At 41.8% G+C, this 17,822-nt stretch overlaps 2 protein-coding genes across 7 annotated transcripts; one reads left to right on the forward strand and one right to left on the reverse strand.

Annotated features, from left to right (window-relative positions):
- Positions 1 to 11: 11 nt before the first annotated feature.
- Positions 12 to 4,604, reverse strand: LOC146636585 (Y-box-binding protein 2-A-like). 3 transcript variants are annotated; one of them, XM_085349587.1, is made up of 10 exons: positions 4,459 to 4,604; positions 3,426 to 3,489; positions 3,302 to 3,335; positions 3,141 to 3,230; positions 2,804 to 3,040; positions 2,555 to 2,673; positions 2,233 to 2,470; positions 1,233 to 1,364; positions 1,063 to 1,137; positions 17 to 639 (listed from the first exon to the last, which is right to left on the reverse strand). In XM_085349587.1, the coding sequence occupies exons 1-9, from the start codon at positions 4,535 to 4,537 to the stop codon at positions 1,099 to 1,101; spliced, it is 1,032 nt and encodes a 343-aa protein (XP_085205713.1). In that variant the 5' UTR covers positions 4,538 to 4,604; the 3' UTR covers positions 17 to 639; positions 1,063 to 1,098. The 3 variants fall into 3 exon arrangements, with proteins under 3 accessions (XP_085205715.1, XP_085205714.1, XP_085205713.1); XM_085349589.1 differs by having other exon boundaries at positions 12 to 1,137; positions 4,459 to 4,552; XM_085349588.1 differs by having other exon boundaries at positions 13 to 1,134.
- Positions 4,605 to 7,490: 2,886 nt separating this feature from the next.
- On the forward strand, positions 7,491 to 17,728 carry LOC146636586 (eukaryotic translation initiation factor 5A-1). 4 transcript variants are annotated; one of them, XM_085349594.1, is made up of 7 exons: positions 7,491 to 7,783; positions 9,498 to 9,669; positions 10,995 to 11,167; positions 11,609 to 11,713; positions 13,998 to 14,129; positions 14,239 to 14,311; positions 16,977 to 17,728. In XM_085349594.1, exons 3-6 carry the CDS (start codon positions 11,000 to 11,002, stop codon positions 14,299 to 14,301), a joined length of 468 nt encoding a protein of 155 aa, XP_085205720.1. In that variant the 5' UTR covers positions 7,491 to 7,783; positions 9,498 to 9,669; positions 10,995 to 10,999; the 3' UTR covers positions 14,302 to 14,311; positions 16,977 to 17,728. The 4 variants fall into 4 exon arrangements, with proteins under 4 accessions (XP_085205720.1, XP_085205717.1, XP_085205719.1 ...); XM_085349591.1 differs by lacking the exon at positions 9,498 to 9,669; XM_085349593.1 differs by lacking the exon at positions 7,491 to 7,783 and having other exon boundaries at positions 8,926 to 9,669.
- Positions 17,729 to 17,822: the final 94 nt, after the last annotated feature.

Consider the following 17,822-nt stretch of genomic DNA (forward strand, 5'->3'; position numbering starts at 1 on the left):
AAAGGCATCAGTGAATCTGCACTCCAGTCAGAAGGGAATGAATCTTGATTTGCAAACATGATTTATTAATTAGCATTTTAAGTATTAACATTGCACATAATCCCCTCCAAAGAAAAGCACACACAAGTAAAATAAAAAGGAAATTAAGCTTCTTTCTAATCCAACCTCAACCAAGAAGATTAAGGGAGTAGTACGTTTCAAGAATTGATTTGAGGTGTTAACAGAACTAAACAGACTCCCATTATGCATCACCAATCGCAGACCTGCTTAGCTTTCCCCTCTTTAACCAAATTAATCAGAAGCCAAATTAAACTACATGATGGGCCCCATCTGCTCTATTAAAGGAAATATTTCTAAGGGGGTGGAATAACATTCCCATTTTTTCCTCTCTCCCCCTTTTTAAAAGCTGTACTTTCAATTTCTAAATGTGCACCCACCAACTACCTGTATCCCCTTAACCTGCGCTCCCTTCCCACCCTCTCCAGATGTCAGTGTGGACAGGACAAGACAAGATGAGGGGGTGGGGAAGGGGCCTGAAGGATGACTGTGAGAAGTGGTAGGATGGAGGATTGGGGGAGTGCAGGGAGGGGAGAGCAGTGCATGTGGTCTGAAATAGGTCCAGTCCTCCAACCCTAGGACCTATGAGAAACAAAAGAAAGCGCAGGAGAGATGGATTGAAAGAAAGACCCCAAAAAAAAAAAAAAAAAAAAAAAAAAAAAGAAGACCTTTAATTTAAAAATAAAAAAATAAAAAGGGCACTTTTAATCCCGAGCCAAGGATTATATTGAAAGAAAATCCAATTTCCCAGAATTTGAGCCAAAAATCTTCCCTGTGTTAAACAAAAGTCTGACTCCAAACACAGGCAGCGTTCTCAAAGACTCCTTTCAATGCCATCATTCCGCCTTAAATCCATTTACTTGACTAAAGAGTTAATGTCCATCATCAGGCCCTCTGTGACAGACTGCTAATGTTGCACATGCAGCACAAGAAGTGCAACCCTACACCCTCACGTCTCCCACCCTGTCTAATCCAAGGTTGCGCCACTTTAGTGTGGGGTCCCACCTCTTGCCAAGGGTCGTGTGACCATCCTCGTGGTCATCACTCTGCTGGTGCTGGGACAGTTGTTGGAGCTGCCTGCTGAAGTGAAGAACACAGCTGAGATTTGTCAACAAAACACCTACCAATGAAAAATGAACCAGCTGGGAAAGCAAAGAGCAACTTTAATGTCTTACCTCAGGCGATTTTACCGTTTTGGGGGAGATTTTAGGAGAGGTCTTTGGCGACTTTGATGTGGGTTTTGTATCAGATGGCTTTGAGGTCTGTGGTGGGGTACTAGGCTCTGATGCAGACTTCTCTGTATCATTCTTCAATACACGGAAAAGATGTGAAAATATTAGTAAAATACCAAAGCTTTAGAACTTCAGAAGATCCAGCTAAACCATCATACAGGCACAAAACCATAGAAATTCATCTAATAGTTAGACTCCTGTCTACCATCTAGACAGTATAAATATTACAGGGACTTAAGGGTTTTCATTGTCAATCAGGCATATTTTCAGATGAGGCGAACTGTAGTTTTTCCACTCAAATCCTGATTAAAGCCAATGAGAACACCACATTGACTGTAAAATATACAAAAACATTTACAGTACAAGTATATTTAAAAATGATGGCAGCTCTCAGTGCTCCCCCCAGCACCCTATCAGATGCAACCAAGTTATAAATTTGAAAATCCTAGGTGATTTAGAGAAAGTGTGACCTCTGACCTTGAGGTCAAGGTCCCTGAGATTTGAACTTGTACAAGACTTTTGTAGACACACCCATGGTATCCTCTGTCAGTCTACCCCAGGGCAGCTATGGCTACAACTGTAGTTTGCCTCCACCAGTGTTTTGTAAAGCGCTTCGAGGGCCCCAAAAAGCACTATATAAATGAAATCCATTATTATTATTACTATTATTACATCACCTCGTTCTTGTATTCAAACTTAGGTGCGTTTCGCCCGCCAGCCCATCCGCCGGGCATGGTGACGATAAGTGTTCAGCATTTTACTGCTTGCATTAGAGCCTTAATATCTTCTGATAATCGTTTTCTGTGACCAGGACAGCTTGGCAGTGAAAAATAAGCTCATGTGGGTAGTGATCTTTTCCTCCCCAAACATCACTAACAGCTCATCTGTGCATAGTTTCCTCACTGAGTGATCTTGATATAGCTGAAGATCAAAAATATCTTACTTTGGAGACAGAGGACTCTGAATTCCTTTGCCTGCGTCGTCTGAACTGGCGGCGTTGTTTCTGGCCTTGGCCCTCCCCTGCTTCTCCATTGGTCTGAGGGCTGTCAGGTGCCGCCGCCGTCGCCACCTCGTGCTGTGGCTGCTGCTGCTTTAGCTCACTCTTCTCCAGGCTCTCTGCTGGTGCAGCCGCCTGCTGGTCTTCTACAGCCTGATTGGGAGGTGGGCGAGGACGGAATGGCCTGAATCCGAGGAAAGCACATTAAATTGCCTCAAGAATCAAGAAGTCCTTCAAACAGGATGTCTAAGCAGGACCGTTAAGTTACCTGCGGTATGGGCGCCAGAATCTGCGTCGTGGCGGCCGCTGGGTCTGATCACTCTGGGTCTGATCACTCTGTGTCTGACCACCCTCTTCGTCTCCATCCTTCTGCTCACCAACTTCACCCTAAATTGGAAAAAAACAGACAAAAGACCATTAACAACATAAGCGTTCAACTACTTCAATCCATCTCAATGTCCAGCATCATCCTAAAGGTTGTAGTCTCCCTCACACCCGTCTTTCCGCTTTAGCTTACATCTTGTGTCTCCGGCCGTGGCCTGCGCGGCCTACGGCGGCGTTGCTGAGGCCTCGCTCCCTCACTCTCTCCCGATCGGTCAGTATCAGGACCTTGCCCATCGGCTGGCTTGTTCTGGTCGCCGGGCCGAGGGCTTCGGGGAAAGAACCGTCGACGGAATCGCCGTTTGTTGGGCGCATAGCGGCTTCCTTTTACCGGAACACCACCTGGACCGGTAACATTAGCTGCTTCGGAGCCCTTTGGAACAGAGACATGCCTGAAATGCTTTCTCCAAGAGCAGTTTTTTTTTTATACCTTTTTAAACAGCCGAGAATGTCACATTTTGTCCTTGCCATACCTTAGCTGCTTCAATCACGTCAAACTCTACAATTTCCCCATCTCCAACACTGCGGAGAAATTTCCTGGGATTGTTCTTCGTGATTGCTGTCTGAGGAGACATGGCTAGCATTAAAAATGTGGGTACAATTAACTCCCATGAAGAAAAAAGAAAGACCTTACCTGATGAACGAATACATCTTCTTTGGTGTCATTCCTGCAAGAAATAAAACTTCATTAGCAAACAATAGACTGAAAAAAGTGAGGAATACTAAAAAGAAATAAGGGAGAATTCGAAACACCTTACCTGTTAATGAATCCATACCCATTACGCACATTGAACCATTTCACTGTGCCTTGGACCAAAGTGGCTACAACAAGAGCACATCAAAAGAATAAGGAAGTGTAATAGAGCAAGTAGTCATTCAGAGCTCACACCGTTATCTTGATTACATCAGCGGTGACCTGCTCGCAAGTGAGAGCTCTATGGATCAATCATTAACCGCAAGACTTTGAAACCAGGCCTGCACTAGGTCACGAGGCGACATGGGAACACTTCCGACAATTAAGGAGTTCAAGACGAGTCACACGGACACCTGAACGATGTATTCTTCCTCACAGAGACAAGCTCAAAGCCGGCTCGTTTGTGTGCTTTACGGCAGTCTAAACTAGTTCAATTTGGCCAAATTTCCTTCTGCAATGATTTGCAGCTGGGAGGGCGCGTGCGCGTGTTTCGCTTACCAAGCGCGTGAACGACAGCTGATAAAGAAGAAAAATTGGGTCATGCGTTCAAAGTGTTCGGTTAACATGGACTTCTATACAGTCTGAATCAGCTCCATACCTACACAAACACCTGCGATTAAACCAGAGGCAGCCACTGGACTGACATGTGGGGAAAACTTTTTTTTTTGAAAAAGCACCTGTGTCCTCGAGGCCTTTTATTAATAGGCGTGAGCTTTACAAGCCAATATGTGTGACAGTCAAATAACTTCGTTTTCAACAGCGCGAGTTTAAGCATTTTTTTTTTTTTTTTTTTTTTTTTTGGGAATATAGTCCCCAGAAAAACCTGAAAAACTCAGCCTCAAACACGTGTTGCCTAAAAAGTACCACACCGGAGACAGCAGTGGCACCCCAGGCTGCTGTAATTAACACAAATTCAACCAGCTTGGATCACACACTTCAAGAAATATCACAGAAGGAAGGGTAAAATATATATATATATATATATAAACACACACATTCTGTTTTTCACACCCAGGCTCGGTCAGAAGGCGCTAACTTTAAACGTTTTCTGGATATTTACCAAGAAATCTTGGCGGATAGAGTACTTCTACACCCACCTATAACTTTCCTCTCCGGCTGTGGTTTGTCTTCCACCGGTGCCGATGGTGGAGCGCTCTGCGCCTCGGCGTCGGTCATGCTCGCTGTCGGGTTACTACACTTCCACTCCCGAGTCCCCTCCCTCCTACTCTTCCCGAAACTTTCCCAAGCGCCACTGCTAAGTTTTTATCCCGGCATCCCCTCGGACTGCCGGACGGAAGCCGCGCCCTCATTGGTTTCCACGAAAGCGCGAGCTCGAATCTGATTGGTCAAGCGAGGGCGGCAATTGGGACGGAAAATCGTCAGGTGGAGGACAGACATGAGTGAAATGAAGCTGATTTGTTTTCATTTCATTTCATTTCATTCATATATATATATATATATATATATATATATGAATGAAATGATGATATATATGATATATATATATATATATATTACTAGAAAAATAGAATCGACAATCGCCAGGTTCTATTTATATAAAAATAGAATGACTGGAGTCTGTTTTTGAGAGGCCATTCATCTCTATCGATCTATATGTTATAGCTTAAAAACACAGCCTTGTAGTGTCTTTTTCACAGAACATAAATAACTGCAGAACTTAGCTGCTAGTGGGTAAACGTCTCTTTGTGATACAATGCTGTTTATATCGGTGAGTGAAAATCCCAATATGCATATACAACATGTAGACAGCCAATAGCTGCCAGCAATATAACAGCAACAGTGAAACTGTAGAAGTTAGACACATACAGTCTGATACACATTAGCATTTTTACCTGCTGTTAAACTGTTTCAGGTCTTCAAAAGAACTCTGAGTGATCTGGGAGCATTTTTCCCCATATGTAAATACAGCAATGAGAAGTTTCTGATATTTTTTTCTGCTCCTGAACAACAAATTTCTCAAAATATATATTTTTTAAATGTCATTAATTAATTGATTAAAAATAAAAAAAAATAAAAGCTCAGACTGGGGGGGGGGCACGACACTAAGTTTTCTGCCACATGGCACGGATGCTATGTAGACCAGTCAAATGTGGCATGCTTGGATCAGACACCAAATGACCACGGTAGCAGAGTCACAGTATCTGGGGTACAAGAAGCTTAAGGCAAAAGTCAGTAGCAGAATCAGCTTGTTGGTACGTTATAGATGGATGCTATTTGGATGGATGAAGAGTGCAATTTTAATTGATCAAAATGTCCTTTATTTCACTATACCCCTGATTATTTATATCCATCAGCACTTCTAGATACTTTTTTATTTGCATGTGTTATGTTCGCCACAGAAATAAGTTCTTATTTTTTTGCCCACTCAATGGTCAAAAATAGTTACACGTAAAAGGTCATCCAGAGAACTCAAATTTATTCTTGAATCCCAAACTCTTGGAAATATTATTTAGCCGTCTGAAAAGATAGAGAAACTTGTTAGCACACTGGACCAATGGGCAGCACAAAATTTATGTTTTACAATACGTTAAAAATCAAAGGTTAGAAAATAAGTAATATGCTTATAAGTGTAAAGACTGGTATACAGGATTAACCAGAGCAGTGGTGAAGTAGCAGGTACCTTGAGTTTACCTAGAGTGGTAGTTGTTGCAGGAATTTAACGCTCTGCAGAAAAACTGGGCAGTCAGTTTAACATTTTCTCTGGGGGTTGTCCATGGGTCTCTATTATGTATCTCAGCGGTTTGAAATTTCTTTCTGTCATAAAGTCGAAAAGACTTTTTTTCAAGATATTCAAATCAAGACATAGACATCCACTGTCTGTAGAAGCCTGGTACCATTCAACTATGTTGTGTTTGTTGGAGTTACAGGCGTTAAGTTTTCTAGTAGTGAGCTAGAAAAATAGGTTACAGATGGTTTTTACATTAGTTTAACAGAAATAAACATTTTACATGAAGGTGAGCCAACCTAAACAGTTTAAATGTTTAATCCTGACCTGCGATGAATCCTTATCTTCGGCAAGCCAGGGACTGTTGTAAATTATCACAGCATTTTTTTAAAAAGTACATCATAACTCCAGTCATCTGTTTAAAAACAAATTGCATGACTATAGGTAATGTTCCACTCAGCGCTGTCTCTCTGTGTTTTAACGAAGCCTTGTCTTCATTTTTGTCAATGAAGGCGACAGTAAACCAGGCTGAAAGTATTCATTCAGGTTTCACTTTTTATTATGAAAAAGGAGCAGATCTTGATAAATGCATATATATGTATGCACTCCTTATATATACACTTCTTTTGTACCATTTTTGGTTAGTATATTTATCTGTTATTTAAATTTGTGCGCTATGTGAGGCAATATACGTGTAATATTGTTATGCTTGCACAATGACAATAAAGAGTCTTAAGTGTTTTTCATTCATTTAAATGCCTGTGTATTACATGACCTGGTATAAATGTTTGTCCAGTTATGTATCCATGTTTAAAAAAAATAAGCCAACATAGATAGTCTGTGCACCAGACAATATAATATTCCTGGACCTGGAGACCTGGAATGTAAATGTGCGCCTTGGGTCAGCTTCTGTTGTTTAAGTGTGCTATAAATAAAATAGATGTGACAGTGAACATAAAAAGGTTCAGGGATTTTTCACAGAGCAATGTTCTGTGGGCTACATACTGAACTTAGATTAGAGAAACAAACTATTGATCATATCGTGCCAGTATTGCTCAAGCACCAACATCAGCATTGGTATCGATGCTCTCAATATTTGGATCAATCCACCCACCTCTACCAAATAAAACCTGGCCAAGGATCAACTTTAAAATTGTAATTGATTGGTGGATGAGCTCTCTTCAGGGGTTCAATAGTCATTTTTTTACCCATACATGTATTTTCCCCGTTTGAGGACTGTTGCCTTGATGTGTAGGTTGCTGTGACTTTCCATGAAGTTAAAAAGGGGCAACAATAAGAGCCTTTTAATTTGGGGGTTAAGCTGCAGTATACCTTTAACTGCAGCCCTCATAGGTCATAGGACTCTAATTTCACAGCACTAAATTTAACCCAGCAGCTCCAAGAACTGCCAAGTTCAACGAGATAGTTCGCTGGATACGCAGATGCCATGGGTCTCTGGACAGAGAAAAGACGCTAATGAGAAGAGTAATAATTAGTAACAGAGGGAATTGCAGGATGCAGAGAGGCACACTGGCAGGATGGCCAGCACTTTCTGGACAGTGTATCTGGTGGGCTCTACTGAACGCACTGTAGCTCTGGAACAGGAATTTAACAGATGGTAGTTTTAAGGAATAATTTCTGCTATTGGAAAAAAAAATTGCACTCTGAAAACTGCTGTAAAATTCTTGGTACACACATTGGTCGTAGCGTTTACGAACTACACCCCACCGGGCAAGGTAAATAAGAGCAGGACTGAATGCACGCTGCGCTAGAAAAGCTACGCATGCGCAGAATACATCCAATTGTCGAGGTTTCGTGGACATTGGTATAAAAGTAGCATCAAGCCGCTATAAATTAGCCAGAGAAAGACCGGAAAAGTCAAAACTTCCCCTTTAGTATAAAAGCATGTTATTGTAATAATGAAAGGAGACGTGGTTTTGCGTTTTAACGAGCAGTTATGTTATTTGTAGTATTGAATTGTAGTATTGTAGTACTGGGGCACAGACAGCTTTCGTGTTTTATTGAGAAGCAGAAAATAAAATAAAAAAAAGGTTCAAAATCTGGTCAATTCACACTCTATAAAAATCAGTGTCATGTTATTCTGTGTGATTGTGTATCTGTAGCAGTATACACAGTGCTGCTTAGACGTCTTGTGCAACCCCTCATTTCTTTGTATTTTGGCTAGACAAATGGGGAATAGTTGGAGTGATTTATTGAAACGCATACAAATATACAGGGTAATACAGCACATATAAGTACTGTCACTTGTGGGAGACGGTTTTTTTCCAGCCCATTTCTTCTTTTGTCCTCCACTTGTTCATTTTCCTCCATTTTTTAAGAACACATCGATTTTGTGGAGCTAAAAATAAATTCTGTTTTTGCTACAGGCTGCTTGTAACAAAGTCCCTAAAGATACAATCTTTGCTAAGTTGTCTGTTGGGTGACTTTTTATGCCTGAATGATTAGGTCAGTGTGAAGTGGGTTAACAACAAGAACAAAAGCACTCCTCTGAAAATGAATGAAAAAGCATCCAATGTCCAAAGAGAAAAGACCTTCAGAGAGTCGGGAGAACTTTTGCTCAAGACCACTTTTAAGGTGTGTTCAAAGAGTGTGGCTCACTGGAAGCAAAATATAAAGAAATGAGGGGTGGCTTTAGACTTCTGCACATCAGACAGTACATTTACAGTGAGCCCACAGTAGATCTCTAACAGATCTAGTTTTAAAGTGTACCCTGTCTTATTTATTATTATTATTATTATTATTATTATTGTTATTATTATTATTATTATTATTATTATTATTATTATTATTATTATTATTATTATTATTATAATATATTTTTCCTATCAAGAAGGCTTGCTCATGCAGTGATGTGAAATGTCATTGTATTGCCATAAATACTGTAGACATTGCATTGAATGTGCTACACTGTAGCTACACTGCAGTATACACTCTATTCTAACTGCATGTAACTAATTAACCAGTGCTAGCTAACGTTACTGGATAACGAGCCCTCCCTTTGCCCTCTCTCCATCTGCAAACATTAGAATCACATAAAAAAAAAAACTTCAGGCTGTATTTTATTTTTAAAACCCTGGAAAAGCGGTTACAACTGCGCAATAAAGACGCAATAACATGGATGGGGATTTTATTTTGATAGTTCCAAAGGGAAGCGGGCAGTTTAGACTTCTTTTTTCCCCATGCCCTGACAGTGGTGGGGAGCTGGATGAGGGAAGAGACGGAGAAGGTGGAGTGCAGGGTACAGCCAGCACATACATAGCGGGGTTTAGGGCTCTGATTCTTTTGGGCCAGGCGGCTGAGTTTAGCGGCGGTGTACCTCTTTACGAGGTAAACTGCTCTCTGGGACAGGACAGGTGTGCTAAAAGACCCGGAATGAAAGCGGAATAAAGGAGGTAGCGAATAGCTTTTTGTTTGTTTGTTTGTTTGGAGGAAAAAAAGAGAGACATTTGGGGACATCGCAAACGAGCCACCAAGGAGGAAACAGGCTCCGGGCCAGACGACCGGTTAGCACGGACACTGAGAGGCAAAAGAGGAGGAGGAGGAGGAATAAGGGGAGAAAGGCTGACAAGTGACACAGGAGAGGAGACCCATTATCACTAGGGTGAGTTCCTAATCAAAACATCCTATAGACGGGGCGTGTTTGCGCCTGAGCAGTTCAGTTATCCTGTGCACATGTCCGTCCGAAGCCCTGTTATAGTCCCTTTAACCCCAACCTCAGGCTGCCAGCAGCAGCCTAATTACCCAGAGCTCCAGCACACCCTCCGCTAACCCATCACATCCTGCTACAGTCTGGTTACACTGACGCTTTCCTCCCTGTTTCTTGTTTGGAGGGGGGGGAGAGCGAAACATAGCCGTTTCGCCATTATCATTATAATTTATTTTGCTCTTCAAATCCTAAAAAAAGGCACTGCTGAAATTGTCAATGAGAGCAGACTCTGCCACCGCCTCTGTGAACTCTCACAGTCAGCGCACAAACTTTGCGAAAAACTCGCAGGCATCATCTCCTCGGACTGCTGCTGTAGCCATGGTATTAGCTTAGTCATTACTGTGAGGTACAGGCACAACATTCAGTCAAATTTCCACGTCTGTGGGCGTGTGGGCTCCCGGCGCCACTGTGATGCAGAAGCTTTCCTTAATGGTGCGGAGGGTTTAAGGGTCATAAAATGCGGGCTGTCCGCCTTCATCTGGAGGGCCTCGGCCAGAGTGCAGCCGCCAGTGCGCATGAATACGGGGGGTACAGCGACGTTGCAGCCGACGGGCCGTGGCACGTCCTGTGAGCTCTAGGCCGCAGTACACTGCGGAGTGAGCACACAGACTTTTACCACCCGGGGTGTGACTTACCGAAACATTTTTTATTTTGCTTCACAACAAGCGGGTTTAATAAGTCACCCTACGGAGACGCCTCTTTGATTTACTTATGGATTTCAAATGCGAGAGGAGTAGTTTTAGACATTTGTACGCACAAAAAGATTTCCCAAAGTTAAAATGTTCGGATTCGTGAGTTAAACGTAAGAAATTGTGCGTAAATGATCAGTATTTCTTTATTCGGGTACGCATTTTGCACTTTGGGTCAACTTCCGTTGTTTAAATGCGCTATAGGCTCAAATAAAATAGACATGACAGTCAGCACAAAAAGATTCAGGCATTATGAAGTATACCCCACCACACACACTCCAAAAAACAAACACACAAACAAAAAAAACCACAATTCACACAAACACTACAGACAGAAACAAACTATTGATCCTGTCATCCTTGTATCGATCTGACACCGATACCAGCACCGATACTTGGACCAGTCCGCCCGCTTCTAGCTGTTAGTGTTGGTAGGACCGGTTAAGCTGGTAAAGATTAAAACTGGATTCAGTTTTAGCTGAAATGCTAAGTACAAACACCTCCTTACTCTCCTTTCTTTGGCCTCTGCAGCAGGCATGGCAGATGCAGAGCTGGATTTCCAGACTGGTGATGCTGGGGCATCCTCCACCTACCCCATGCAGTGTTCTGCCCTGCGCAAAAACGGCTTTGTTGTCCTGAAAGGCCGACCCTGCAAGATTGTTGAGATGTCCACCTCCAAGACTGGCAAGCACGGCCACGCCAAGGTCGGTAAATTCCTGATGTACAGAATTACACAGGGGATCTTCATGCCGGGACACATCTATCCGCAAAATAAGAATAATGACTGTAATAAAAAAAGGTCTTCTCCAATCTGGACACAGTATAAACGCAGTTCTGAAAGAAGTTTCATTGGAGCTTCAGCTGAGGGAGAATTAGCGACGAGAGTCGGTGAATTAGCACTGCGAGGTCACGGTCACTAATATTAATGCATATGAACTGACGCTTTCAGCCTGTTCAAAAACATTGTGCCTCATCAGGGTTGTAGCTTTCAACTCTTCAAGTACTTGGAAAATTACATGTACTAAACTTGGAAATATTATTTCTAGCAAATCATGCCTTTTAGAGGATAGCAGGTAGCTGAAGTGCTCTCTTTGCACGCCCATTAGAAAGGAGATTGTTCATCCTGTGTGTGTTTTTGTGCGCAGGTGCACTTGGTTGGCATCGACATATTCTCTGGTAAGAAGTATGAAGATATTTGTCCCTCCACTCACAACATGGACGTCCCCAACATCAAGAGAATGGATTACCAGGTGAGACACAGATGCTGCGGCTCCCATGCTGGTAGGAGTAATTCTGCAGCTCCCACAATGAAGTCGCTCAAAGCGACGTCTTTGATAAGACGTCTCTGTCACGCTGAGTTAACGTTCGTGTGACATTAGAAATCGAGCCTTTCCTTCTCCTCGCCTCTGTGAAAGCTTTGATTTGATCATTAGGAATGCGTTATTTGTCATCACCAGAAAATCAACGTCCCCGCCTTTGACAGCACAGCAATAACCACAAATATGCGTGTCGCTGTTTAATAAGCACAAGATTTTCTGCTCGAGGACAGTCGGCAGTTAGGTAGCAATTGCTTCCCGAGAAAAGGAGGAGGGAAGATTTGCAAGACGTGGACGCGGAGAAGGAAAGAGGAGATGCTGCCGTTAATGACGTCTTTTAATATCCTGTTAATCTTTCATGAGCGCACGGAAGGAAAACAGAACCCTGCGGCTTTGTTACGCAGCCGCGCATTTGAAAGCAAGAAGGCGCCGCATGGATGTATCGAAGAGAGAAGAGGCAGAATTTGCTGTAGTTGTTTCAGTTTCAGGGTTTCACTGATACAGTCGTGACCTCCCGGTGTCTAAAAATAGAACCAGGCCATTAATAATGTTAACAGTAACACTTTTGCTTTACCTGCTGTGACAAGCCAAAGTGTGGACTGGGGGAAAGACCCAGTTTAGAATAGGTGACTTTGAAATCCTCCAAAAATTAAAACCCGTTAAGCTCATTTCCACAAAAACATTTTAATTCTTGGATTCTGCTGTAGTAGCTTTGCATTCCTGAGAGTTTACATTAATCCCTTTTCATCTTATACCCTCCTACGGTGTCGTTTTAGTGCCTCTCTCATTTAAAAAATCTTCTTTTCTGATTGGCTGTGACTCGCAAACAGAAGGTTTGAAAAGCATGTGATCCAGTGGCTCACATGGATTACTTGTCCTTATATTGACCTCCTTACTTAAACTTTGGCCGTGTTTAATCTGGGTATCCACCTGCAACACAGGAAGTTTTCCCAGTACTCCCTGAAGTGCACCCTGTGATTCAATAGCTTGTAGAAACAGCTCGTCTGTACGATTTTATTAGTCTTTCACATCACTGCAGAGGAATTTTCTCTTCTATAAAACATTCCTTCAGTTCTTTCAGATTTGTGAGCCTCCAGTATTTCAGTCAAGTTTTGATGTGAACTTTGACCTAAGTTATTTTCTTTTTCACTCATTCTGTTGTAGATTTAAATGCTGAGGATCGTTGTTGTGCTGTATGACCCAGGTTAGCTGTAGCTGTCAGACGGATGTCCTCACGTTTGACTTTAGTGCTGACTATTGGCTAAATTTCCCAGGATGTGCACTCCTGAGACGGCTGTGGTTTTGTGTTACCACACACCTAAATGCTCTAAATCTGCAAATTGTGAAAACGTCTGCTTTTATAGAAGCTCTCAAACTTGCTGACGATCAGTTAATCAAGTGCATTTCATTATCAGCATCTGATGCTTGTTACCCTCTTAATTCCTTATGGAAGTAGTAAGAGTGCAGTGACGATTGCGCCGCTGGGCTACATAGTCCTGTGAAAACTTTCTTGCACAATGCACTGACTAATGTCTTGTATGCACTATGGAGCTATTTAGCATCTTTCAGGATGTTGTTGTGGTTCTGCAGCAGCAGCTTTACAGTTTCGGCTCAGTCTCTCCCAGTGCTCAGGATGGGCAGTCAATCAGCTTTTACTCGCACCCTGACTAGCTGTGGTTTGTTTAGTTCATTTATTTGTTCTGTGTTATTTTATCGGTGGTCAAAAAGACATTTGAGTTGTAATTTTAGATATTCAGTATCCAGCAGCCATGCTCAGCACCAGGTGAAGATGAATACAGGAGAGCATATATCAGAGTCAGGTGTTTCTCTATAGAGTCAAGGAAGAGGAAAATTATAGATAATGTAAAAGAAAAATAAACATTTGTCATGTTCTAATGATTCCTCAAATGTAGACTTAAACCTTCTTTTTTTTTTACCTCAAACCCATCGCGTACCGATGGAAACTAGGTTACATCATATTTGTGCAGAGAGCAGAGAGAGTATCGAGTGCTGCCGCTGTTGATCAGATATGCTGGATTAAACCATGTTGTGTGCAGCAGTACACTCAAGCTTACAAACTAACAACAAAACTACAGTTAATTAATTAAGGAACAGAAAGATGAAGATGATAAAGTCTCGCTGTGATTAAAGATCCTAATTCATTTAGAGTCTTCTGTCTCTTTTTTTCACTGTTTTTTTTGTTGTTGTCCTCTATCAGCTGATCGGGATCCAGGATGGCTACCTGTCCCTGCTCCAGGACAGTGGAGAGGTGAGAGAGGACCTGAAGATCCCAGAGGGAGACCTGGGAAAGGAGATAGAGAGCAAGCATGAAGCCGGAGAGGAGATCCTGGTGAGCACTGTTGCCTTTTTCTCCCGCGCCTGATACCGGACAGCTTCCACGGCTGCCTCGTTGCGAATTTAAATGATCGCACTTTACATAAGAACTTCTGCTCTTTCAGATCACCGTTCTAAATGCAATGGATGAAGAAGCTGCGATTGGCATCAAAGCCTTGGGGAAATAAGCCCATGCAGGTAAATGCAGAGCTGCGGCTGTGGCAGCACGCAGCTGTTCTCTTAACTCCTCCCGCAACCGCCGCCCTGACCCCAGCCTGCCTGAAGACAAGTGTGTGTGTGTGTCTGCGCTTGTGAGTGTGTCTCATGTAAAATTATGTATGTGCGTGAGTTCGGTCATTACACCACGCACCACCAGCATGTGCCATGCTAGTGCAATGTGTGTGTGAAGTCACGCACAGATGTTGTACATGAGTGGAGCAAGGGGAAGGCAACTCTGGACATCAAGACCCGAGGCTGAGGTTTGCTGTACAGATTTGGCCTTTGCTATTATTGAAAATAAATAAATATGACCTTATTTACAATTATTTACAATTACGAATATGCACTATACTGGAAATATCCATGTTTTTAAATATGAATGCGTGTTTTTGTGTATATACTTGTTTGGACTGGATATATTAGTGATGTCAGATGACAAAATGTTACAAATTCTGCAAATTTTTTTCAAATTTAATACTGTATAAGGTGGTGGTTGCACAGCAGGGTGACCTGGTGGATTTGCCTAACCCTTTAAAGAAACAGTTCACCCCCAAATCAAATATGTGTTTCCATCGGTAGTGCTGTTTATGAATCTAGACTGTTTAAGCATGAGTTGGCCGGTTTTGGAAATATCGTACAGTGGAACTAAATGCCCCATCCATGACACTGTGTTACGTCCCCTAACACACACCATTGATGGAAAGAAAAAAAAAAAGAACAGAAAAATCGTATTACCTTGCTGTGAGCAGTTTCGTGTAGGAACTATTTTGTTTCTCTCGAACTACAACCGTGCTGTGCAGAAGGACATGTGGCTGTACCTGAGGCGAGAGGCTCGAACTAATGGCCCCTTGTAAACACAGATCCTCCTGGCTTAGCTGTCAGAAGTTGCCCACTGCTAGCTTGTCATAGCAAGCTGTTGAGCTACAGGATACTGTTGGTTGACATATATCCTGGTAATAAATACCTTATGTTACCTAGGCAACTACAGCTTGTAAAATCTATAAAGCAATGCATGACTGGCAGGTTTCTTCTTGTGTTGATGCAGTTATTAATAATTGGCTAATAAGCTATCTCCATTCTTTCTTTCCTTGTCAACATTTTGACACACTGAGGACAAATTGAACTCCTGATTTCTCACTCAGTGGTTGATTTATTTTCCTGCTGAGCTAACAGATAAAACAATGAGGCAATTACATCACAGGGTTTTTAATGCTAACACTGGGACAGCACAAAAGCGGTGCTCGCAACTACAGGCTGACTGATTTATTGATATTATGGTGATATGCTGGTATTTTATCAGCCATTATTAGTTATATTGCTATCAGTAAAAGTAAAACAGAGATGGGAGAAACACTCTACAACCATGTTGCGAATGTTGATGCTGCAAAGTTTGTCCAGCAGAGGGCACTGTGGAACTCGCAAACACTCAATGTTTGGGATGCAGCATAGTACAAGCAGCTGATTCGAGCAGAGTTGGGCAAAGCGTAAACAAGTCAATAAACTTTAAAAAAAAAAACATTGATAAACTAAAAGCTACAAACACCACAACATGTTTCGTGTGTGTGAAATAAAAAAAAAAAAAAATTGGTCGATATATTGAAATATCGGATTTTTAAAACACCAAGTATCGGTATCAGTTTTAACAGTCCAGCCAAGCGAAGTTCACCAATAAACAAGACAGAATGTACTTGTAGAGAAATGTAACTGATATAAAAGTGTTGATATTAAAATAAAATGAATAATAATTATCTGTGTGCGTGGGTAGACTTTGTGTAGCGGTGTCTACACGGCCACCTTGTAGCAAAAAACAAAGCAGACACTAAGCTTCACCGCAGTAATATGATCTGCATTCTTGCTTTGAAATAAGGGAACTCCATTCTTCGTGGAAACATCAGCATGTTGTCGTCACACCGTGATCAGGTTTGACTGCAAACACAGCATGCTTCGTGGGTCGCAGGATTCAAATGGAAACCTCAGAAAGAAAATAGTCCCTACATTAAACTGCTCACGTCGAGGCTTGTGGACTTTTTTTTTTACTCACAGCCAGGTCATAATTTCTGTTCAGATACTTTACTTCTTGGTTATATAAATACATTATTTTGGCACTATGATCATCACATTCAGGTTATCTCTACAGCCAGGACTGGGCAACTCATGCCAGAACCATCTAGATGGCTAGAAAACACCACAAACCCGAGGAAAACATATACAAGTTTGTCAAACTTGTGTTTCACAGTAACACTATTAAGAGCATGTGTATCATTCTTATGTATAAATATAAATGAAAAGCTGAAAGTTAATATTGTAATATTTGATCAGTGTTTATCTTTTTTCCTGTGGGTTACACTTTATTTTACAGCCTGTTACTTCCTGTGTTTCTTTAAGAAGCAGCTCGCAGCCCTGTTGTAATTGTAACCTGTTTATGCACTTTCTTTCCTGTAATTCGCCTCCACACTGTGGGCTGTAGAATAAAGTCACTGTTATCTGTGCAATGTTTCCTCTGCAGAGGCCAGTTAAACCATCTCATTAAAGTACATCTCTAAGGACAGATATATATATATTTATTTTTCTTAAGCATCTTCCTTCCTGACTTCTCCTTTCCTTTCTTCTCATTCCTCCCTCCCTTCTTCCAATTCTGTTTCAGGGGTAATCGAGATGCACTGGACCTGGGGAAAGGAGGGGATATTGCCTCGTCAGTTATTCTCCCTCTTTGTTTTTCATACTCTCTCCCTCTCAGTTGTCTGTCCCTGCTTCAGGTTCAATTAGTTAATAAATCATTGGAAATGTCAAACAGTTAAAAAAAACAAAACATACTCCATGTACATACACGTGTCCAGGCGTAGTGGTAGGTCTCACAAAAGATGGAGGTGGTGTATGATTGAGTAGCTACTTACAAGCTGTTAAAGTCACGACTATTATTATTTGTCCCCAATTTATAAAGGGCTTCAACTCCACACCTGCATTGTTCTGTTGAGGCTTGCTGAGCGTGTACCATACAGGAGTAAATACATGCCTCGATTTTGTATTTCTGTATGTCACCATTTCAGCACTGGGCCCCTACAAGCCCCGCCCCCTCCTGCCGTCATATCATCATTAGTTTGGGTTTTTACCGACATGGCACACCAAGGTTCAGCGTGTTTTTGTCTAAAAGTTTAAAGAGACGTGTCAAAGAGAGACAAGAAACCAATCCTCTTCAAGGAGAAATTCTTTTTTCTTTTTTAAAGTCCGCTGGCCAAAACGTTTCGCTTCACTGTTTGGAGTATTATTTGTCGTACTCTCAAACTGTGAGCAGTGATTCGGAGGCGGACGAGTCGTGGCGGTTTGGTGTCCTTACTTTGTGTTCATGCAGCCAGTCCAAACTGTGCAGAATGTCTTCTTGGCCAAAACAAATAAAGATGACACAAACTGCTGGCTGTTGCTTATTGTTTATTTAACAACATTTAAGCAAAAGCTTAAAAAATTTAAACCAGACCTAAACCTGATTGAAGCT

The sequence above is a fragment of the Diplotaxodon limnothrissa genome, linkage group LG3 (assembly GCF_057381915.1).
Source record: "Diplotaxodon limnothrissa isolate DT_005_m linkage group LG3, D_limnothrissa_male_GT1.1, whole genome shotgun sequence".
Classification (NCBI taxonomy): Eukaryota; Metazoa; Chordata; class Actinopteri; order Cichliformes; family Cichlidae; genus Diplotaxodon; species Diplotaxodon limnothrissa.

What these genes read in the sequence shown, in the direction of transcription:
- LOC146636586 (XM_085349591.1), top strand. Translation starts at nt 7,663, where the DNA reads ATGGTAGTTTTAAGGAATAATTTCTGCTATTGGAAAAAAAAATTGCAC. An exon ending in ACTACACCCCACCGGGCAAG is followed by an intron (nt 7,784 to 10,994) that starts GTAAATAAGAGC and finishes TGGCCTCTGCAG; the next exon opens with CAGGCATGGCAGATGCAGAG. An exon ending in TCAAGAGAATGGATTACCAG is followed by an intron (nt 11,714 to 13,997) that starts GTGAGACACAGA and finishes GTCCTCTATCAG; the next exon opens with CTGATCGGGATCCAGGATGG.
- LOC146636585 (XM_085349589.1), bottom strand. Translation starts at nt 4,537, where the DNA reads ATGACCGACGCCGAGGCGCAGAGCGCTCCACCATCGGCACCGGTGGAA. An exon ending in GGGTATGGATTCATTAACAG is followed by an intron (nt 3,336 to 3,425) that starts GTAAGGTGTTTC and finishes TATTTCTTGCAG; the next exon opens with GAATGACACCAAAGAAGATG. An exon ending in TTCTGGCGCCCATACCGCAG is followed by an intron (nt 2,471 to 2,554) that starts GTAACTTAACGG and finishes CCTCGGATTCAG; the next exon opens with GCCATTCCGTCCTCGCCCAC.